This window comes from Thamnophis elegans, chromosome 10, assembly GCF_009769535.1.
Source record: "Thamnophis elegans isolate rThaEle1 chromosome 10, rThaEle1.pri, whole genome shotgun sequence".
Taxonomy (NCBI): domain Eukaryota; kingdom Metazoa; phylum Chordata; class Lepidosauria; order Squamata; family Colubridae; genus Thamnophis; species Thamnophis elegans.
Window position 1 is genome coordinate 26,795,872 of NC_045550.1, and position 16,281 is coordinate 26,812,152.

Consider the following 16,281-nt stretch of genomic DNA (forward strand, 5'->3'; position numbering starts at 1 on the left):
AGAAATCACTTCTCCAGACTATCTGTGTGATATACTTTTTAAAAATAATATCTCTAGTTTTGCCTCTTCAAATGTCAGTCATAGTTATCGCCTTAGACATTAGCTAAAACACTGAAAGACTTTGCACACAAAATGGGCAAATTTGCTTTGATAAAATGCAATAGAAATTTTCTGTGAGAAAGTGTAATCTGATGGCAAAATACTTTAAAATATTAGATGTGGCTTGTTCTTTGGATATGTACAAAATAAGAAGTTGAGAATTGCACAGCTCAGTACTGAAACTGCCAGAGTTTATACCAAGCAAATAGAAAGAAAAAGAAAAAGAAGAAAAAGGTGTTGATTGTCTTCTGTTACAAAGTGATCCACAATATCAAGATTTCTGGCATTTCCACTTTCCAAAATTCATTTGAGTCACTTGAATATATAGTACCTTCCTGACATTATATATTTTTCTGAGACCTATGTTCTGTCCAAACTCTATTATAATCAGGGTTGAACAGGCTGCATTATTATTTTGTGTAATTATTTTTCAGATACTTTAGAGAACTCTTCCCTTTTCCCCAAGAATACTAGGGAACTCTCAGAAACAAAAGGGTTTGTTTTGTTGTTTTTGGATAAAGTTGTAATGGTATGAAATGATAATGGTAGTATTAGATGGATATTTTACTGACATGTAATGCATGTTTTAATGTGGAATCCTGAGCGCTAGTGGTCATTGACAATGATCACTTTGTATCTCAGTAGTACTAAGGATCTGCTGTCATGTTGATGGAAGCGGAAGTTCCTTTTGAATGTGGTCACTCTTGCTGTACAGTAATTGCAAAAGACATGCAGCCCTGAATTCTGAACAGGGTATTAGCATTCATGGAGAGAGGTGATACTGAAGTCATAGCTGAAAGCTGGCCCAGAGTCCGAAGCATGAAACACCAACACTGATTTGTGAGAATCAGGAATGACAGACCTGAATTTTAAATGTTCACATTTTTTTAAAAAAAGGACTGCTGATGAAAAGATGTGGGGATTGTACTGAGGGAGAATTGGGAGACAATAATATACATCTAAAGAGGTTTTGAATAGAAAAGAATCACAAGCTCTTTTTAAGGGACATTGGGATGATTTGATAAGGAAGTTGTAACTGGGCAAAATTAATTGAATCTGTTAAGTCTGTCTATGGAAAGTTCTGAATTCCATTCAAGAGATTGACAAGAAAGCTCAACTAACTTTGATGGAAAATTGAAGAATGTTTGCATACTATAGAGCCGTGGCTGTGCAGTGGTTAGAATGCAGCACTGCAGGCTAACTCTACATTCCCACAACCAGGACTTTGATCCTGACCGGTTCAAGGTTGACTCAGTCTTTCATGTTTCTGAGGTCGGTAAAGTGAGGACCCAGATTGTTGGGGGAAATATGCTGGCTTTGTAAACTGTTAAGAGAGAGCTGTAAAGCACTATGAAGCAGTATATACATCTAAATGCTTTGCTATTTCTATATCCTTCAAGATATTTTTTTGCCCTGTTGACTTCTGATACATGAAATCTATAACATACGGCAGTACATTTTGCTGCCTGGCAGAAGTATTTATCTTTTTGAGCTAATGTTAACTTGAACCACATTTCTCTGAGGGAATTACTATACATATTAAAGAATATAAATGAAAATACTAAAAGAGTTTTGTTGTTATAACATTGTCTTTTTTATTTGCTCCCCTTTTAACTTTGCCGTGCGGTCACTTCTGAATTTAGGAATTACTGACCACCAAGGTGCCCATTGACTATAATGGATCAGGATCCAAATTATATTAGTTATCTGAAGCTTTTTAGTATTTTTTTCCCATTACAGTCGTACCTTGTTACTCAACTGCTTTGAAAGTCATCAAATTTGATTCTCAATGCATTTTGATAGCTTAACATACTCAACATACTCTTCTGATGGCTGGAGTAAACTTCCATGTATGTTTCTCATCCAATCTCATCCAGAATATATGTTATTAATATTTTGAGTAATAATATCTTCAGAAATTAGTGCAAATGATTTTCTTTTGTAGCAAAAAGTTCCAGTAAGAATGTCAGTCCTCACTAAAGAATTAGAAAGAAAAGAAAAGGTTAATATCTATGGTGCAGGTTCCCTCATGGATAACCATTATGTCAGTTTTTCACAGATCTTTTGGTTTTTGAATCCTAAGTTTTACACTCATTTCCATTTTTGCCTTTTTCTACTAAGCTTTAGATATTTTGTAGCCAAATATCTGCTTATATATAGTGAATACTCACTATATATATGCAGATATGGAAGTGGTACTTACCTGCTAAGTTTCAGGTAAAATATAGTATAACATAGTAGAGGGATTATGATATCAGTAAAGTCATACCCAATACTGTAGGAAATAGATCCCTTTAGACAGGTTACCGGCATGTCTTCAAATTGCTTTTTAAAAATCATGGTTGATAAGGTAGCTTCCCCCAAACTCTTTGCACAATGTTGTTAATATTGGGTGGGAACAAGGGTGAAGAAATTGCTTTGGGTAACCTTCATGATTAAGATGATTTAAAATGTGATGTTTGGTCTGGGTTTAACAAAAAATTGGATTCTTTGCCATATGCTTTCTGTGGATGTTACTGTATCCAGAGTGGTCTTAGAATATGACAATCAATTTATTATACAATTTATTTTTATTTTGTTGCGATTTACTACGCCTCTACCCAAAAGTGGTTGGGATATACAGTTTAAACTATTTGGGATTCATGAAAACAGGCTTCTGTAAAATTTTATTTCTTTTAATGTAAAAAAATGGAGGAAGGGTTTGATTGCATTGTGATATATACATTCTATTTTTTCCTCCCTGGCTATTTCATACAGTGGGGATTGACATCCTTCCCCTCTGCTTTTTGTTTAAAGAATTTTAATTTCTTCTAGCTCTGACATTCTGGATGCTGTGCCATGTTTCAGGAATAAATGCATTAAAGGGTGGAGATGCTCAAGTGACAAATTACAGGTCAGGTGTTTCAATGGAGAAATGTCTCGATTTAAATTTGCTGACTAAACCTGCTCTGTTCATTGGGAAAGTAAGGTGTTTACTGCCACTTATGCTACATTGTGGCTCTGGAGGACAGTGGATTCATATGCCTTCCTGCTTCAATTGGTTTTTTCCTCCAGAAATGAAAGCAACTGAACTTTAGGATTGGAGAAAATGGAGAATTATCATCCCCACCAGCTTGGTTGGGGAAATCAGAAGATGGTTACAAAGCTGGGATCAATGACATGTTTTGACCCTATCAATGAGTTTCAGAAAAGTTTTGAATTCAGGCAAAATGTTTTCAGGAGGATCCAGAGGCTCTGCTTTTGTCAACGGGCACAGCTCCCTGGGGAAACCTTTGTGAGTTTTGCTTCTGCTTTGTGGGAGTTGGCACTACACTGCGATTTTGGACCTCGGCAGGATGAGCTTGTGCTTGACCAGCTAATTGAGAAAGCAAGAGATTGGAGAATTAGGGAGACTCTCTTTACCCAAATAAATTCACTGACTCTGTCTGGAGCCATAGAGCTTGGCTCACAAATGGAAACAGCTTTCAAAGCAGCACCAACTAGAATATCATCAGCAGTAGATCAATGGAAACATCAGATTATCAGCAGTAGAAACTGGAGAATGAAATACTTTCAACATTATGGAATGCTGCAGCAAAGGACAGGAAAAGGAGTGCTGTCACGATGGTCAAATGGAACTAAATGCTGTTTGGTCAAAAACACTTTCCACAATTGCCACAGCGTAATGCAGCTTAGGGCATCAAGCAAATTGGTATGTTTTTAACAGCACTGATGATGCACATTTGACACGCTGATATTAATTATGTTGCATGTTATTTCATTTTTTTATGTTTGATAAGTTGAAGGAATGCTTATCAAACTTATGAATGACTAAAAACTAGAGGCAGCTAATACAGAAACAAAATTCAAAACTGTCACGAGACATTAGAAGTTAGGCTTAAAACCATGTAGTATTTGCGTAAGAGAAAGGAATCGATGTTTTTATTTAAGAAGAGGTATTCTGTTAAAAATATAAATGTACCTGTGTTGGAGGATACTTGCATTGGTAACAGTACTTGTGAAAAAGATTAATATGAATGAACAGTGTGACATGGCTCGTAAAAAGGGAAATGCAATTTTAGGCATTTGCCAATTCATGGGAAAAAGTACAAGGAGTACTTAGTCAAAGTCCATTCTGAGTAGTGTGCTTTCTGGTTGTTTTTCATTGCCCCAGAAAGAATATGGATAATGTTTTTAAGCTGAATGGAAGAAAAGCTCCCTAAGAATAAGAACAATTTGATGATAGATCCCATTGCAGAGAGACTTCCCTTTCCTAGAGCTGTTGGGGGAGAATTGATAGAACTGTCTGCCTGTGATGCTTTAATTTGAAAAGTAGACCCAATGGCCTAAATGACTTATTCTAACTCTCTGATTCCATAATGCAAGTAACATAAAAATGATAAATGCATATATTATATGTAAGGAGCTAACATATTGGTTATCATTCTAAATAGTTTAATAGCATAGTCTAAGCTTAAAATTTCAAATTAACTGCTTTTTGCATCCTTTTTAAAATCAATCTATTAATTTCTGATTTCCAGTGCACCATCAACTTTTGATTGATAATGATGTATTCATTTATTTCTGTTTATTTGCTATGAACAATTTAGATGAGGATTTCAGCCAAATGATTTTCTCTTGTTTTTAAAAATATTCAGATACATAAATAAATAAAATATCTAGATAAGACAATAGCATACTTTTTAAGAGAAATATATAGTATTGTCAGGCTTTCAAGACTAAGAAACCAAACTCACAAATGCCAGTACTACTTTTATCTTGCCATTATTTGGTAGCAACTCTTCCTCCTGTTCCTTAAGATTTTTCTTATTGTTCATTGCAGTCATACGTTCACTATAGAATTTACCTCCACCATTTTGAAGTGTTTTATTTTATTTACTAAAATTAGTATGCACCTCAATCAAAGAGTCTGGATGGCCTAGAACTGCTTAAACCCAAGATTCACAAAAAACAAGACATCATAAACAAATGAACAGGGGCAATATGATTAATATCATTGAAAATTGTGATTCTAACTAACCCCTAAACATTTAATGCTTACAATTTTTATGAAGTTTACCAGATCAGGAATGATCATAAGAAAGGAAATCTCTGTTTGCATCTTTCTGTGCTTTGTTTATTGTTAGGCAGAATAATTAAATAGAAACAATGTACTTGTATTTTGGCCAATGTCTGTCTTGTGGTTGTCATATGGTCATAGGATTGCAATGGTATAAATTTTCATTAGTACAATGGTATTATTAGGGTGTATTAATTATTTTATATTGTGTTGCTATTCTAGAATCATTATTTCTTGCAATTTGTAGTGTCAGATATTTAAACAGTGGTTTGAACTGTTACTATAATTCATCCTTTTTTTCTGGAGAAACTTCAATGAGAAGATACTTGGCATGGAGCCATGTATCCAATAAATGTTATGCGGTAGAACTGGCATTTTTGTTTGTTTGTTTGTTTGTTTCCATACTACTTCCTGTCAAAGAACAGATGGTTTTTGATTATGACAAAATATCTTGCTGTGGAAGGTTTCCAAGGACTAGAATTTGTGGAGGCTGCTTGACTGAATCATAGACACCTTCTTCTTGCTTGCATTAAGATATACAAGCTGCAAACAAGTTAACTGCTGGGGAAGAACCTTACTACATCAATCACCTGGGAAGATGCTCTTTGTGCATCCAATGCAGGTGTGTCAAGATTGTGCTGGTTCTCCTTGTTTTTCAATTAAGTCTGAATGACTTTGTGGAAAAGTCAAATTTATATTGCCAACACTATTTCAGGAAACAGATTGCTTAGAACACTATGAGTTTTGCTCCTGGCTGAAATGAATATTTTCTTGCAACCTTAATTCTGTCAGAATTCCACAGGGTAATTCTCTAACAGTGACCTAAGACACAAGTGGTTTAAGGGCATACATTTATGATGGTTGCTTATTATTAAAGATTATATCAAACAAGTATGAATAATACAAAAATCTAATACAGAAGTACATTTAAAAAGGAAAAAAAATCTTTCTCACTCCTAGTATGTATGTACCTCAATCTTTGGTCCTCTACTAGTTTAAGGGTTCTGCACAATATTTTAGTTGTTCCTAATACTGTACTATTCTGGTCAGGGAGTACTGATGTTGTTTTTGGGATCTATTGGACCCACTTTCCTAGCTTAGGAATCACAGCCCTGAGTACTCCTACCACTATTAGGACCACTTTGCTCCTACTATTATTGGGACCACTTTTTATATCTCTCTAGTTCCTATTTTAGGCCCTGGTACTTCTTCAGCTTTTCATGCTCTTCCTTCCTGATGTTGCTGTCACTTGGCATTGCTACATCTACCACCACCTTTGTCTTCTGGTCCTCGTTTGCAACCACTATGTCAGGTTGATTGGCTAGTACTTGTCTGTCTATCTGGTTTTGGAAGTGTCACAGGGTCTCAGCCCTATTATTCTACATGACCTTGTGTAGAATCTCCCATCCGGACTTGGGAGAGTCTAGCTCATATACTGTGTAGATTTTCCTCTACACAATGTCAACTACTATTTAGGCAACAAAAATGAAATGCACAGGTACAGTATAGGTGGTACCTTGCTCAACAATAGTAACTATGAAAGGGATCTTGGAGTCCTAGCGGACAACCATTTAGATATGAGCAAGCAGTGTGCAGCAGCTGCCAAAAAAGCCAACACAGTTCTAGGCTGCATAAACAGAGGGATAGAATCAAGATCACGTGAAGTGTTAATACCACTTTATAACGCCTTGGTAAGGCCACACTTGGAATACTGCATTCAGTTTTGGTTACCACAATGTAGAAAAAGATGTGGCGACTCTAGAAAGAGTGCAGAGAAGAGCAACAAAGATGATTAGGGGACTGGAGACTAAAACATATGAAGAACGGTTGCAGGAACTGGGTATGTCTAGTTTAATGAAAAGAAGGACTAGGGGTGACATGATAGCAGTGTTCCAATATCTCAGGGGTTGCCACAAAGAAGAGAAAGTCAAACTATTCTCCAAGGAACCTGAGGGTAGAACAAGAAGCAATGGGTGGAAATTAATCAAGGATAGAAGCAACTTAGAATTAAGGAGAAATCTCCTGACAGTTAGAACAATTAATCAGTGGAACAGCTTGCCTCCAGAAGTTGTGAATGCCCCAACACTGGAAGTTTTAAAGAAGATGTTGGATAGCCATTTGTCTGAAAAGGTGTAGGGTTTCCTGCCTAGGAAGGGACCTCCAAGGTCCCTTCCAACTCTGCTATTGTATTATTACTTAGGTTGTGCCATTCAGTGTATACTGTTCCTGCTTGCATCTTACACCCTACTTCTATGCATTGGTTTGTGTCTCTGCATAGTTTACACCTATGAGCAACTGGTGTTTTGAGGCTCTGATGTTATTCCCAATGCCCTTCTGAGCTATACTCATGTACTGCCTCATATGTTTCTTTAGCTTGGTTGCTGTAATGCTTGATGGGACTTTCCATGTTGTGGGGAAGCAGGTTGTTGGCTGGTTGAATGGTACTGTTTCTTTGTAGGGCTCTTTCATGATTGAAACCTGCATCAGGGTTGTGTTTGACCTCAGGGTGTTGTGGAGGGCATGGCCAGCTCAACATCACCCACTGTGGTGGCCCGGGCAGTGTTGGGGAGATCTGTCTGTAGCCCTCTGCCAGTGAAAACAGAGCTTGGGAGGGCCGCAGGTGGCAGAAGGCTGCAGGAGGCCATTGCAGCTGAAAACGGAGCTTGGGAGGGCAATGCATGGCCCTACAGAATCCGTTTTTGCTGGCAGAGGCACCGCGGGTTGCTCCTTCGCTGTTTCCAGGGCAGACCCACGGGCCAGATCTAAGCACCCCACTGGCTGCATTTGTCCATGGGCCTTGAGTTTGACACCCTTGCTCTAGACTTTTGATAGAGTCAGGCTCTTATATTTCTTTCAGTAGCTGAATTTTATCTTTAATCTTCACACCTTCTGTAATTTCATCAGCTGATTAACTTCTCTCCGAGTTATCTTGATCTTAGCTTTTAACCTCATTTTCCAGGAAGGGAGTGTTTTACAATGTAGCTACAATTGAACCATAATTTTTAAGTGTAATTTGTTGTTTAAAAATTGGGTCATAATGATGAAATAAAATTAAGTTATATAAATTCAGTGTGAATATGTTTTGCTTGATTCTAGTATTGGAAAATACATATCCTTGACAGAACACAGAGACTATTTTTCTAGGACAAAAAAACCAACACCACTTATTAATGACCACTACTGTAGTTCTGGTCATTTCTATTAATTTATTTGTCATGAATTATCATTAGTTAAATGTTCACCAATGAAATATAAAATTATATATATTAAATTAATATTATATTAATATTAAATAAAGCATCAAATACCGATACAAAGTTAAAAAACAACATACATAAAATGTAGTTTTAAACCTTTTGACAATTACTTAATGCAAAAGCTAACAAATGTAAACATATTTAGAATTGTCCAGTAGAGGGAGCCACTAAACTTTACATAGCCACATTTTTGGGAAATGAACTTTTATTTAGTAGGAGCAGATGACATTTAATCTCAATTGATTTAGTATGCACTGACGGTTTGAATACCAACCGAGTGGGGTGGGGCAGATTTCCCTTCTACGTAAGAGAGAATTTCTATTATTAAAAAAAAATCTGTAACAAAGATAAATGCTTAAAAGAAAGTTAAGGAGATGCATTATCTTCAAATATGAAAAATTATTCTAACCAAAGCACACAGCACTCTACTTGTAAATTGTATAGATTACAAAGCATTGTATTGACCAATAAAAAATCCACCAAAATATTAAAATAGTTTTGAAAATTATTTGGGAGATGTGGTTTAGCTTTTGCACACTACAGTACAATGTCCACGAAATGCCACCAATGGCATTGTACAGTGTGCTGTCATGGGCAATTACAGCATTGTTTCTCAACCTTAGCAACTTAAAGATATTTAAATGTCAACTCTCAAATTTTTTCTCTTCTGTTGCAATTCTGGAGAGAACAATGGGAACCATACCTGTTGTAAATTAATCTTCTTAATGCAAGACTGTATTGTTGATTAATTTCTCATCTTTTTATAGGCCTCGGAGCCAGTTGACAACTGCACAAGTGAAGGAGAGATCGAAGAAGATCAGAATTCTTCAAACCCAGATACACCAGAGCTGGAGATATGTGGATCAGGCCAGGAAACAGATGAAGACTATTTTGAAACCCAGTCATATCAAAGCGAATCACTGTCAGATATCAAAACAGAGACTTATGAAAGTGTGTCAGACTCGGAGTCCATTGCCAGTGATGTCACTAGAGAACCCAATCTTTCTTTAGAAATAGAAGAATCGTGGCATAAGCATTCCAAAACAAAAGGAGATAGGTCTCCTCCCAAGTGTTTCACAAAAGAATTTGGATTTATTCAGAAGGAAAATGTGGATTTCCCTTCAGCCTTACATGTAGCAACAAGCAAACATGGATTGGAGTTATTAGCATCAGAATCCAAAATTGAAGACGTCAAAGGAAAGGAGCAGGTATTACCTTACAGTATTACCTCCACGGGGTCAAAGGCTAATAAAAATGATTTTGTGTTACGGACCGAAGCTTTGTTAAAAGTGGGGACAAAATCTGCAAACAGAGAGGCACACTTCCATACCCATTCAGAAGATCATATTAAAGGTGCCAGTAGCAAAGAGGGAATGAGTCCAGAAACAGTAACATTGGTTAATCTCAGAACAAACTCTGAAAGCGCTTTGAATATTTCTGAAACTTGCTGCTCCTGCTCAGAAACAGTTTCCAGAAAGAGTTTGCCTAATATTCATATAGAAACAAATGGAACTTGGAAAAGATATAATGAATCTTCCAAAATGAGGTATAAAAAAGATTGTATATTTAATGCCGAGTATAGTCAAAAGAATATTTTTGACAGTGAAAAAATTGTAGAAACAAATTTGTATGGCAGAAAGCAGAAACTCACAGATTTTAAATCTATATTTTTGGTGCCTTCCACAAAGCCAGGAAATTTAGCAATGAAATCATGGTATAGTTCTCCTGGAAATATAAATGGTCAAGATATCAGAGAACATATTGAAGATTGCCTTTGTCTAGCAGATAAATTAAGCCAATCGTTTTCCACATTGCCCCTAAAAGAATCAGATCATGTTCATGTTAAGGAAAACATAGATTGTTCAAAAACATCCTCAAAAGCGGCAAAGGACACAAATATTAAAGAGTTATTTCTTACTCCTCACTTGATTTCAAATAAAAATGTACAGAAGCAGACAGAAAACTCCCATGGGACCAACAAATCCCAGCTTTGTGGCCTTACAACAAAAGGAACAGAAACATCTGAATGTCAGTTGTTGGTATTGTCCCAGCTGCCAAATTCCTCAGAAAACAATTCTAAAAAGAAGAAATTTTCAAATATGAGATGCATATCAACACATGTAACTGCCAATGTAGAGTTAAAAAAACACCTGAAATCAAAAAATCAGCTAGAAATTAAAGGGTTGTCTCCAAATCACATTGGTTCTGAATCACACATCTGTGATGTTCATGTCTCAGAAAGATACATAGATAAATGCACTGTGGCAAATAAATATGATAATACTTGTGATGTTCATGCTTCCATGATTAATGCAGATGTGAACAAGGAAAGCAAATGCATCAAAACTCAAAACCTTGAGGCTGTTTTCAGAGCATCTGAAGTGAGAAGTAAATATGGGCCAAATATAGGCCGTGAGAAGGCAGTTGAGATTCTGACATCAAATGGAAAAGATTTTAGAGAACAAGAACCCAGTACATCCAATATATTAAGATATCCTTTGAATCATCACAATGATATAGAAAAGGCTTGCAATTGCAGTAATTGTGAAGATGTTGATGTCCCCGCTTTTAAAGTAGCACTAATACCACATTATATGTGCCAGAAGGAAAAATCAGATAATATTTCTGAGTTAAAAGCTTTATTGATGGAAAGCCCTGGTCAAGAACTATTGCAAACAAATGTTGAAGTTGAGAACTCTTTGCCTAAATTTACTGAGATACTAGAGCATGAGAATTCAAACTCTCATCTCATCACCATCATGGATGCCACAAAATCAGAAGAAGCTCCAAACGGAAAGTCCAGTTGTACAAATGACATATTTTCTGTGCAGGTGTTGCCATTCAATGAAGATGAATTCCAAGTTAAGATGGCTCCTGAGGAAAGTTCAGGAAACACACATTGTGAAACGGATGCAAACATGCTGGACCCACTGTCTTTGCCAGGCTCTGCAAAATCTACGGAAGCTAGTTTGGGGAACAATACATCCACAACTAATTTACTTTTAGAAAGTACTGTGCAAACTTGGAAAGAAGAAGGGTGCCTAGATATTTTGTCCTTGGCCCTGCCTGCAGCAAATAGAGACATATCACTAAGAAAACCATGTCAGTTGAATGGTGATTCTGTGTTAGAGACAGTACAAATAACAAACCATGAATCCCAAACTCGTGGCTATACAGCAATGGATGAATCTATGACTACAAATGCAGAACAGGATGCTTGTGTAAATATTGCAAGAACACAGGAAATAAATAGTAAAAATATATTGTGCCAAGACATTGTTGATGACGATGAGACTCATCTTCAAGGAAATAAAAGCAATGCTAAGCAAATTATTGGGGAGAGAGACTCCAAAATCTGTGATGTAATACATGAGGAAATTGCTGTTTCTCTCAAATCAGAATCAGATAAAGTTTTTACAACCGAAAATTTAAAGTGCATTAGTAAAAACTATGACATGAATGTGAATCCAGATATCTGTGACACTTCAGTGAAAACTGACACACAAGATAATAGCACCAGTGGCCTAGATAATATCAGCATGGGAAGTGCAAATAGTGAAGAGATGGACAATAATATAATTAACTTTTTGGGTAGTAACAATAGTTTCTATAAGGCAGTGCAGAGAATCAACAAAGTGGGCGCCATAGAAAAGTCTGTTAAGTATTCTAAATTTTTAGCTTTCCCCAAGATGGCATCCTTCAGGAAATCTAAGTTAACATTTCCTGACAATCAAGATAATGTGAAAACTAAGGAAGTAACATTTGATAGTGATAAAGCAGATGAAGTAGATGAAGTAGAAGATAATTGGAAAGACCTCAATTCATCCAGTTCTACTTTGCAAAACAAGGATCAATGCCTTGTAGAATATTCAGATGATGACGATTTATTCTATGAAAAACCTGTTGGACTTTTCAATAGAATTAGTTTGAGAAAAGCTTCTAGCTCTGGTCGGACAGTCTTAGAAAGCGCAGGCACATATTCTTCTTCTTCCATGTTATCCAGGGTAAAATATGGGGAAGGAACAACTTTAGGATTTGTAGAGAACAACAATAATGAGTTTAATGAGTACCCTGAAGTCCAGAAATCCTCCCCAGAGAATGATTTTAAATGTAACAAAAACATAGATAGCAAAAAATTCCGGAGCCGATTGGCCTTGGCCCATAGATCCTTTTCAAGCTTTTTTGAATCAAAAACGCTGGAAAAAGAAAATGCTCAACAGAGTCCAAAAATTTCATTAAAGAATGAAAAGGTGAAAGTGCACCAATCTTGGAAAGTTTTTCTAAAAAACAAGGAGGCAGATAGCCTGAAGCAAAACCCCTGTTCAAATAGGAGCTCTGGAAACTTTAGTAGAAAATCATTGAAGGAAAAAAAGGAGTATCAAAATGGACAAGAATTTTTTAAATACAGTGTTTCTAATGGCTCATCTACAGGAGGTGGGCATTCCTATTCCTTTGGGCCTGCTGACTTTCTACCTATAGACACCAGGAGAAAGAGGAAAGAGTCATCCTATAGCCCAGATTGTAGTGGGAAGGAAAAAATGATGGGGAATGACGGGAATACCTCCTATGAAGAATTCTGGCTGAAATCTCCAATTACTCCAATTGATCTGCAGTCATCATTTTCCCATTTCACTCCTTCTTGCCCCCAGTTGTCAATGTATGAACGTAAAGACATGCCATGCAGACCTATGAGTCCCAAGCCACAAAGTCCTCGAACTGCTCATCAGCGGATGGGCTTCCATTATCCTGGTAAATTAAGTTCAACGTCACTGATATCTCTTGGAAATATCTCTATTATCGATGGCGGTTTGGAAGCACCTGAGAGGCCAAAGACATTGAAACCCAGATCTAGTTTCTTGCAGTCCATGCATTCATTAGATAACGACTATTTTAGAGAAGACAGTGGGATAAGCAGCCAGTCACAGATCAGCTTAAACACGACTGCTTCAATGAGTGATATAATCAGAGATGAGGTGAGTTGCTCTGCAGGAGATTCTGTGTATTGGCACTGAGTATATGGAGAAGGATTACAAATATTTTTTGTTGTGTATCTTATGTAGAATTCTGGGTTAGTCTGGATGTCATGCTCAACGTTACAAATTTCATGTTTTGAAATAACTTTAGAAACCTCTTTACAAAGACATAGGGCATCATAACTATTCATTTGTGTAAATTCTCCAGAGAATTTGGAAATAAGATGAGATAATAATTTAAGTTTCTCGTTATAAGATCGTTCATAAAAATATTTAGAGCTAACTACTTCATTTCCATGAAGTATATGAGGATACGGAATTGTAGTCATAGATTTGCTTTCAGAAGTGACCTTTGAAAAATAGTGCTGAAAGAGTGCTTTTCATTTCTAGACAAATGCTGGTTTTTCATTTTAAATACCTATTCAATGATAGTAATTTCCTCTGTTACTGTCTTTTAATGAGGGGTTAGGTTTTTTAAAAACTTTCAGTAAAGATGTACTATACGAAGCCACATTATCTGTGCAATTATGCTGCAACCATGCATTCAGATCAGGAGGTGCTTTGCAGGATCTAGAGAAGGTTCATGTTACATGCTCTCCTATAGAGAAGCCAAAGGGATGGTCAAACATTAAACTACTGTCCATTAGTTCTTCAGAGGCAGAAAGGTATGCTGGCATAAATGGTTCTGTCCTGATGGCTGAATCTTATTCTGCCAATGTAATAAGAATAGTGCCCGGTATAGTTCTTTCTGTTTAAATGTAGGAGAAGTTAAGAAAGCACTTGGTGGCTTTCTCTGACTTTACAACCCCTTCTACCAAGCAGGAAAGTAGCCTCCAATCATTTCCCCCGATATATGCTGCAGCAAATCTCACTGCAGGGTAAGGAAGTTTATGGTGTGTTTAGCCAGCTGTCAAGGTGCCTGCCTAACAGGTTATGATGTATCAATTAGGCTACAAGCACAAGGGAGACTGCAGGTTGAAATTGGAGTGAATTGATAGGAAAAAGATCTATCTTAAACTAATGCTGCTAGGGAATGCTCACCTCTGTCCTTATGGTCAACAAACTTAGAAGTAGCCCATAAATTATATCCCAGAACAGAATAGGCAAAATGGTTCTTCTGGAAAGTAAAAAAAAATCAGGAAAAATATGGCCCATCCTTTATTAGCAGAAGCAGTTAGAAAAACTAACCTTCTGTGTAGCACAGGAATAGAATCCATCAGAAATGATAATCCAGTATTTAAACACAAGTCTAGTATTCTTCCAAAACAGTGCTAAATCCATAGTTATATGGACCCTGCATAAGGCTCTGAAAATTGATGCAAAGGCAGTTTGCAGGCAGATGCGCCTGCAGAAGCCAGATGTCAGGCCTTTCAGCAACAAGAGCCCCAATGGCCTCTGGAAAGCAATGCCCAATGACCAGAGAAGGGAGGACCGTGTCTGTAGCAGTTTTAAGTGGCCATATGGATTTCTATATAGTGCAGACTGGTGTATATAGATAGTTATATACATCTATATAATAATCACATAGAAATTTGTTGAACTCCTTTTTGTAGAACTTACATCTGTAAATCTAACTTCTGGCTGAAATAATAGAAAGGAAAAAGGGACACAGTTCTTAGGGGAAGGCGGCATTCCAAAATTAGAGAGGCATCTAAGTGTACCAAGCAAGTTTAGATAGATGGACAAAAATCTTGTTATCACTAGGGGAGAACTGTCACAGCTAAATATAACTTTATTGTGCCCTCTGGAGGCAAGGTTTTATATTGCAGGGTGTTCCTTATTATAGGCCCAACAACAGTTATCATACATAGAGAATTCAAAGGATGCTTAAGAAAATAACTAATTGAACTTTGCTAATTGTATATTCTTAGCCAGAGCTTCAGTTTTAAGGAATTCTTGGTCAAAAGTCTTCTGATGCTTGTCCTTCTAGATTGGTTGGCTTACTTTATTAACAGTTAAAACAACTGTTTAGAGTTTTCTATGTAATTCTATGAGTAAGGCACATGGGAGGGGCATTTGAACTGGGACTGCTCTGAACCGGGGATTTTTATCCCTGATTCAGAGAGCCATGGCCTATCCTCACTACTGGTTTGGGCGAACTGGGGCAAACCGGGAGGATTTCACCCCTGGACTGCACTATAAACAGAATATGTCAAGTGAGTCCTGCCACATGCTGCCTGGAACAACTATTCAAGGGTATTTACACTATGCTGAAGTATTTTTCCTCAGTGCTTATATGAGCATGTACCCAGGCTTTACATGAAGTTAATACAGGTGAGTGCAAATTTAGGTTTCATTTAGATTGCAGCATCCATGCTGAATCAATACAGACTTTATTTGTAAGACATGTTGTGTGATGTTACTTTAAAAGGGGACAAATGTAATAAGATGTTTCCAGATTTATGATGACTGCTTGCAGTGAGCAGCCCAAAAATGGTCAACAAAGAGAACATGTTTTAAAGATATTTTCACCTGTTATTTGTAAACTAGGAACATTCCCAACAAAGTGAAATTTCAGCAGAAGAGAGGTCAGGTGAAAAGCATGGTCTTCCTTACCGAAAAAAATCTATTCAGATGCCAGGGTCTTTGGATTCAAATGTAGAAGACAAGGCCTGGATCCTTCCCTTCTATATCCAGAAGGGAAAGATAAAAAAGCATGTCCAGGAGAAGAGACACAAATCCCTATACAAATGTTTCAGCTTTGATGATACATGGATGGAGAGAAATCGAAAAAGAACCTTTGTGAGAGAGGACCAATCAGACAGAGAGAACGAATCAAGTAACTTCCCAGAAGATCAACTCAATGTAAGGAACCAAAGATAATTTGTCTCTTCTCTCTGTTTGCATCTCGTTCTTCCCTTTCAATGATTCTGTTAACGAGTTCTTCTGCTTC

At 36.9% G+C, this 16,281-nt stretch overlaps 1 protein-coding gene across 1 annotated transcript in view; it reads left to right on the forward strand.

The window, feature by feature from the left end:
• The window catches only part of LOC116514405, a 160,502-nt gene that overhangs the window by 51,036 nt on the left and 93,185 nt on the right, over nucleotides 1–16,281 (forward strand). The window contains exons 3-4 of the mRNA XM_032225984.1: nucleotides 9,183–13,388; nucleotides 15,879–16,193. Of these exons, the coding sequence (XP_032081875.1) occupies nucleotides 9,183–13,388; nucleotides 15,879–16,193 (4,521 nt within the window). The remainder of the gene's footprint in view (nucleotides 1–9,182; nucleotides 13,389–15,878; nucleotides 16,194–16,281) is intronic.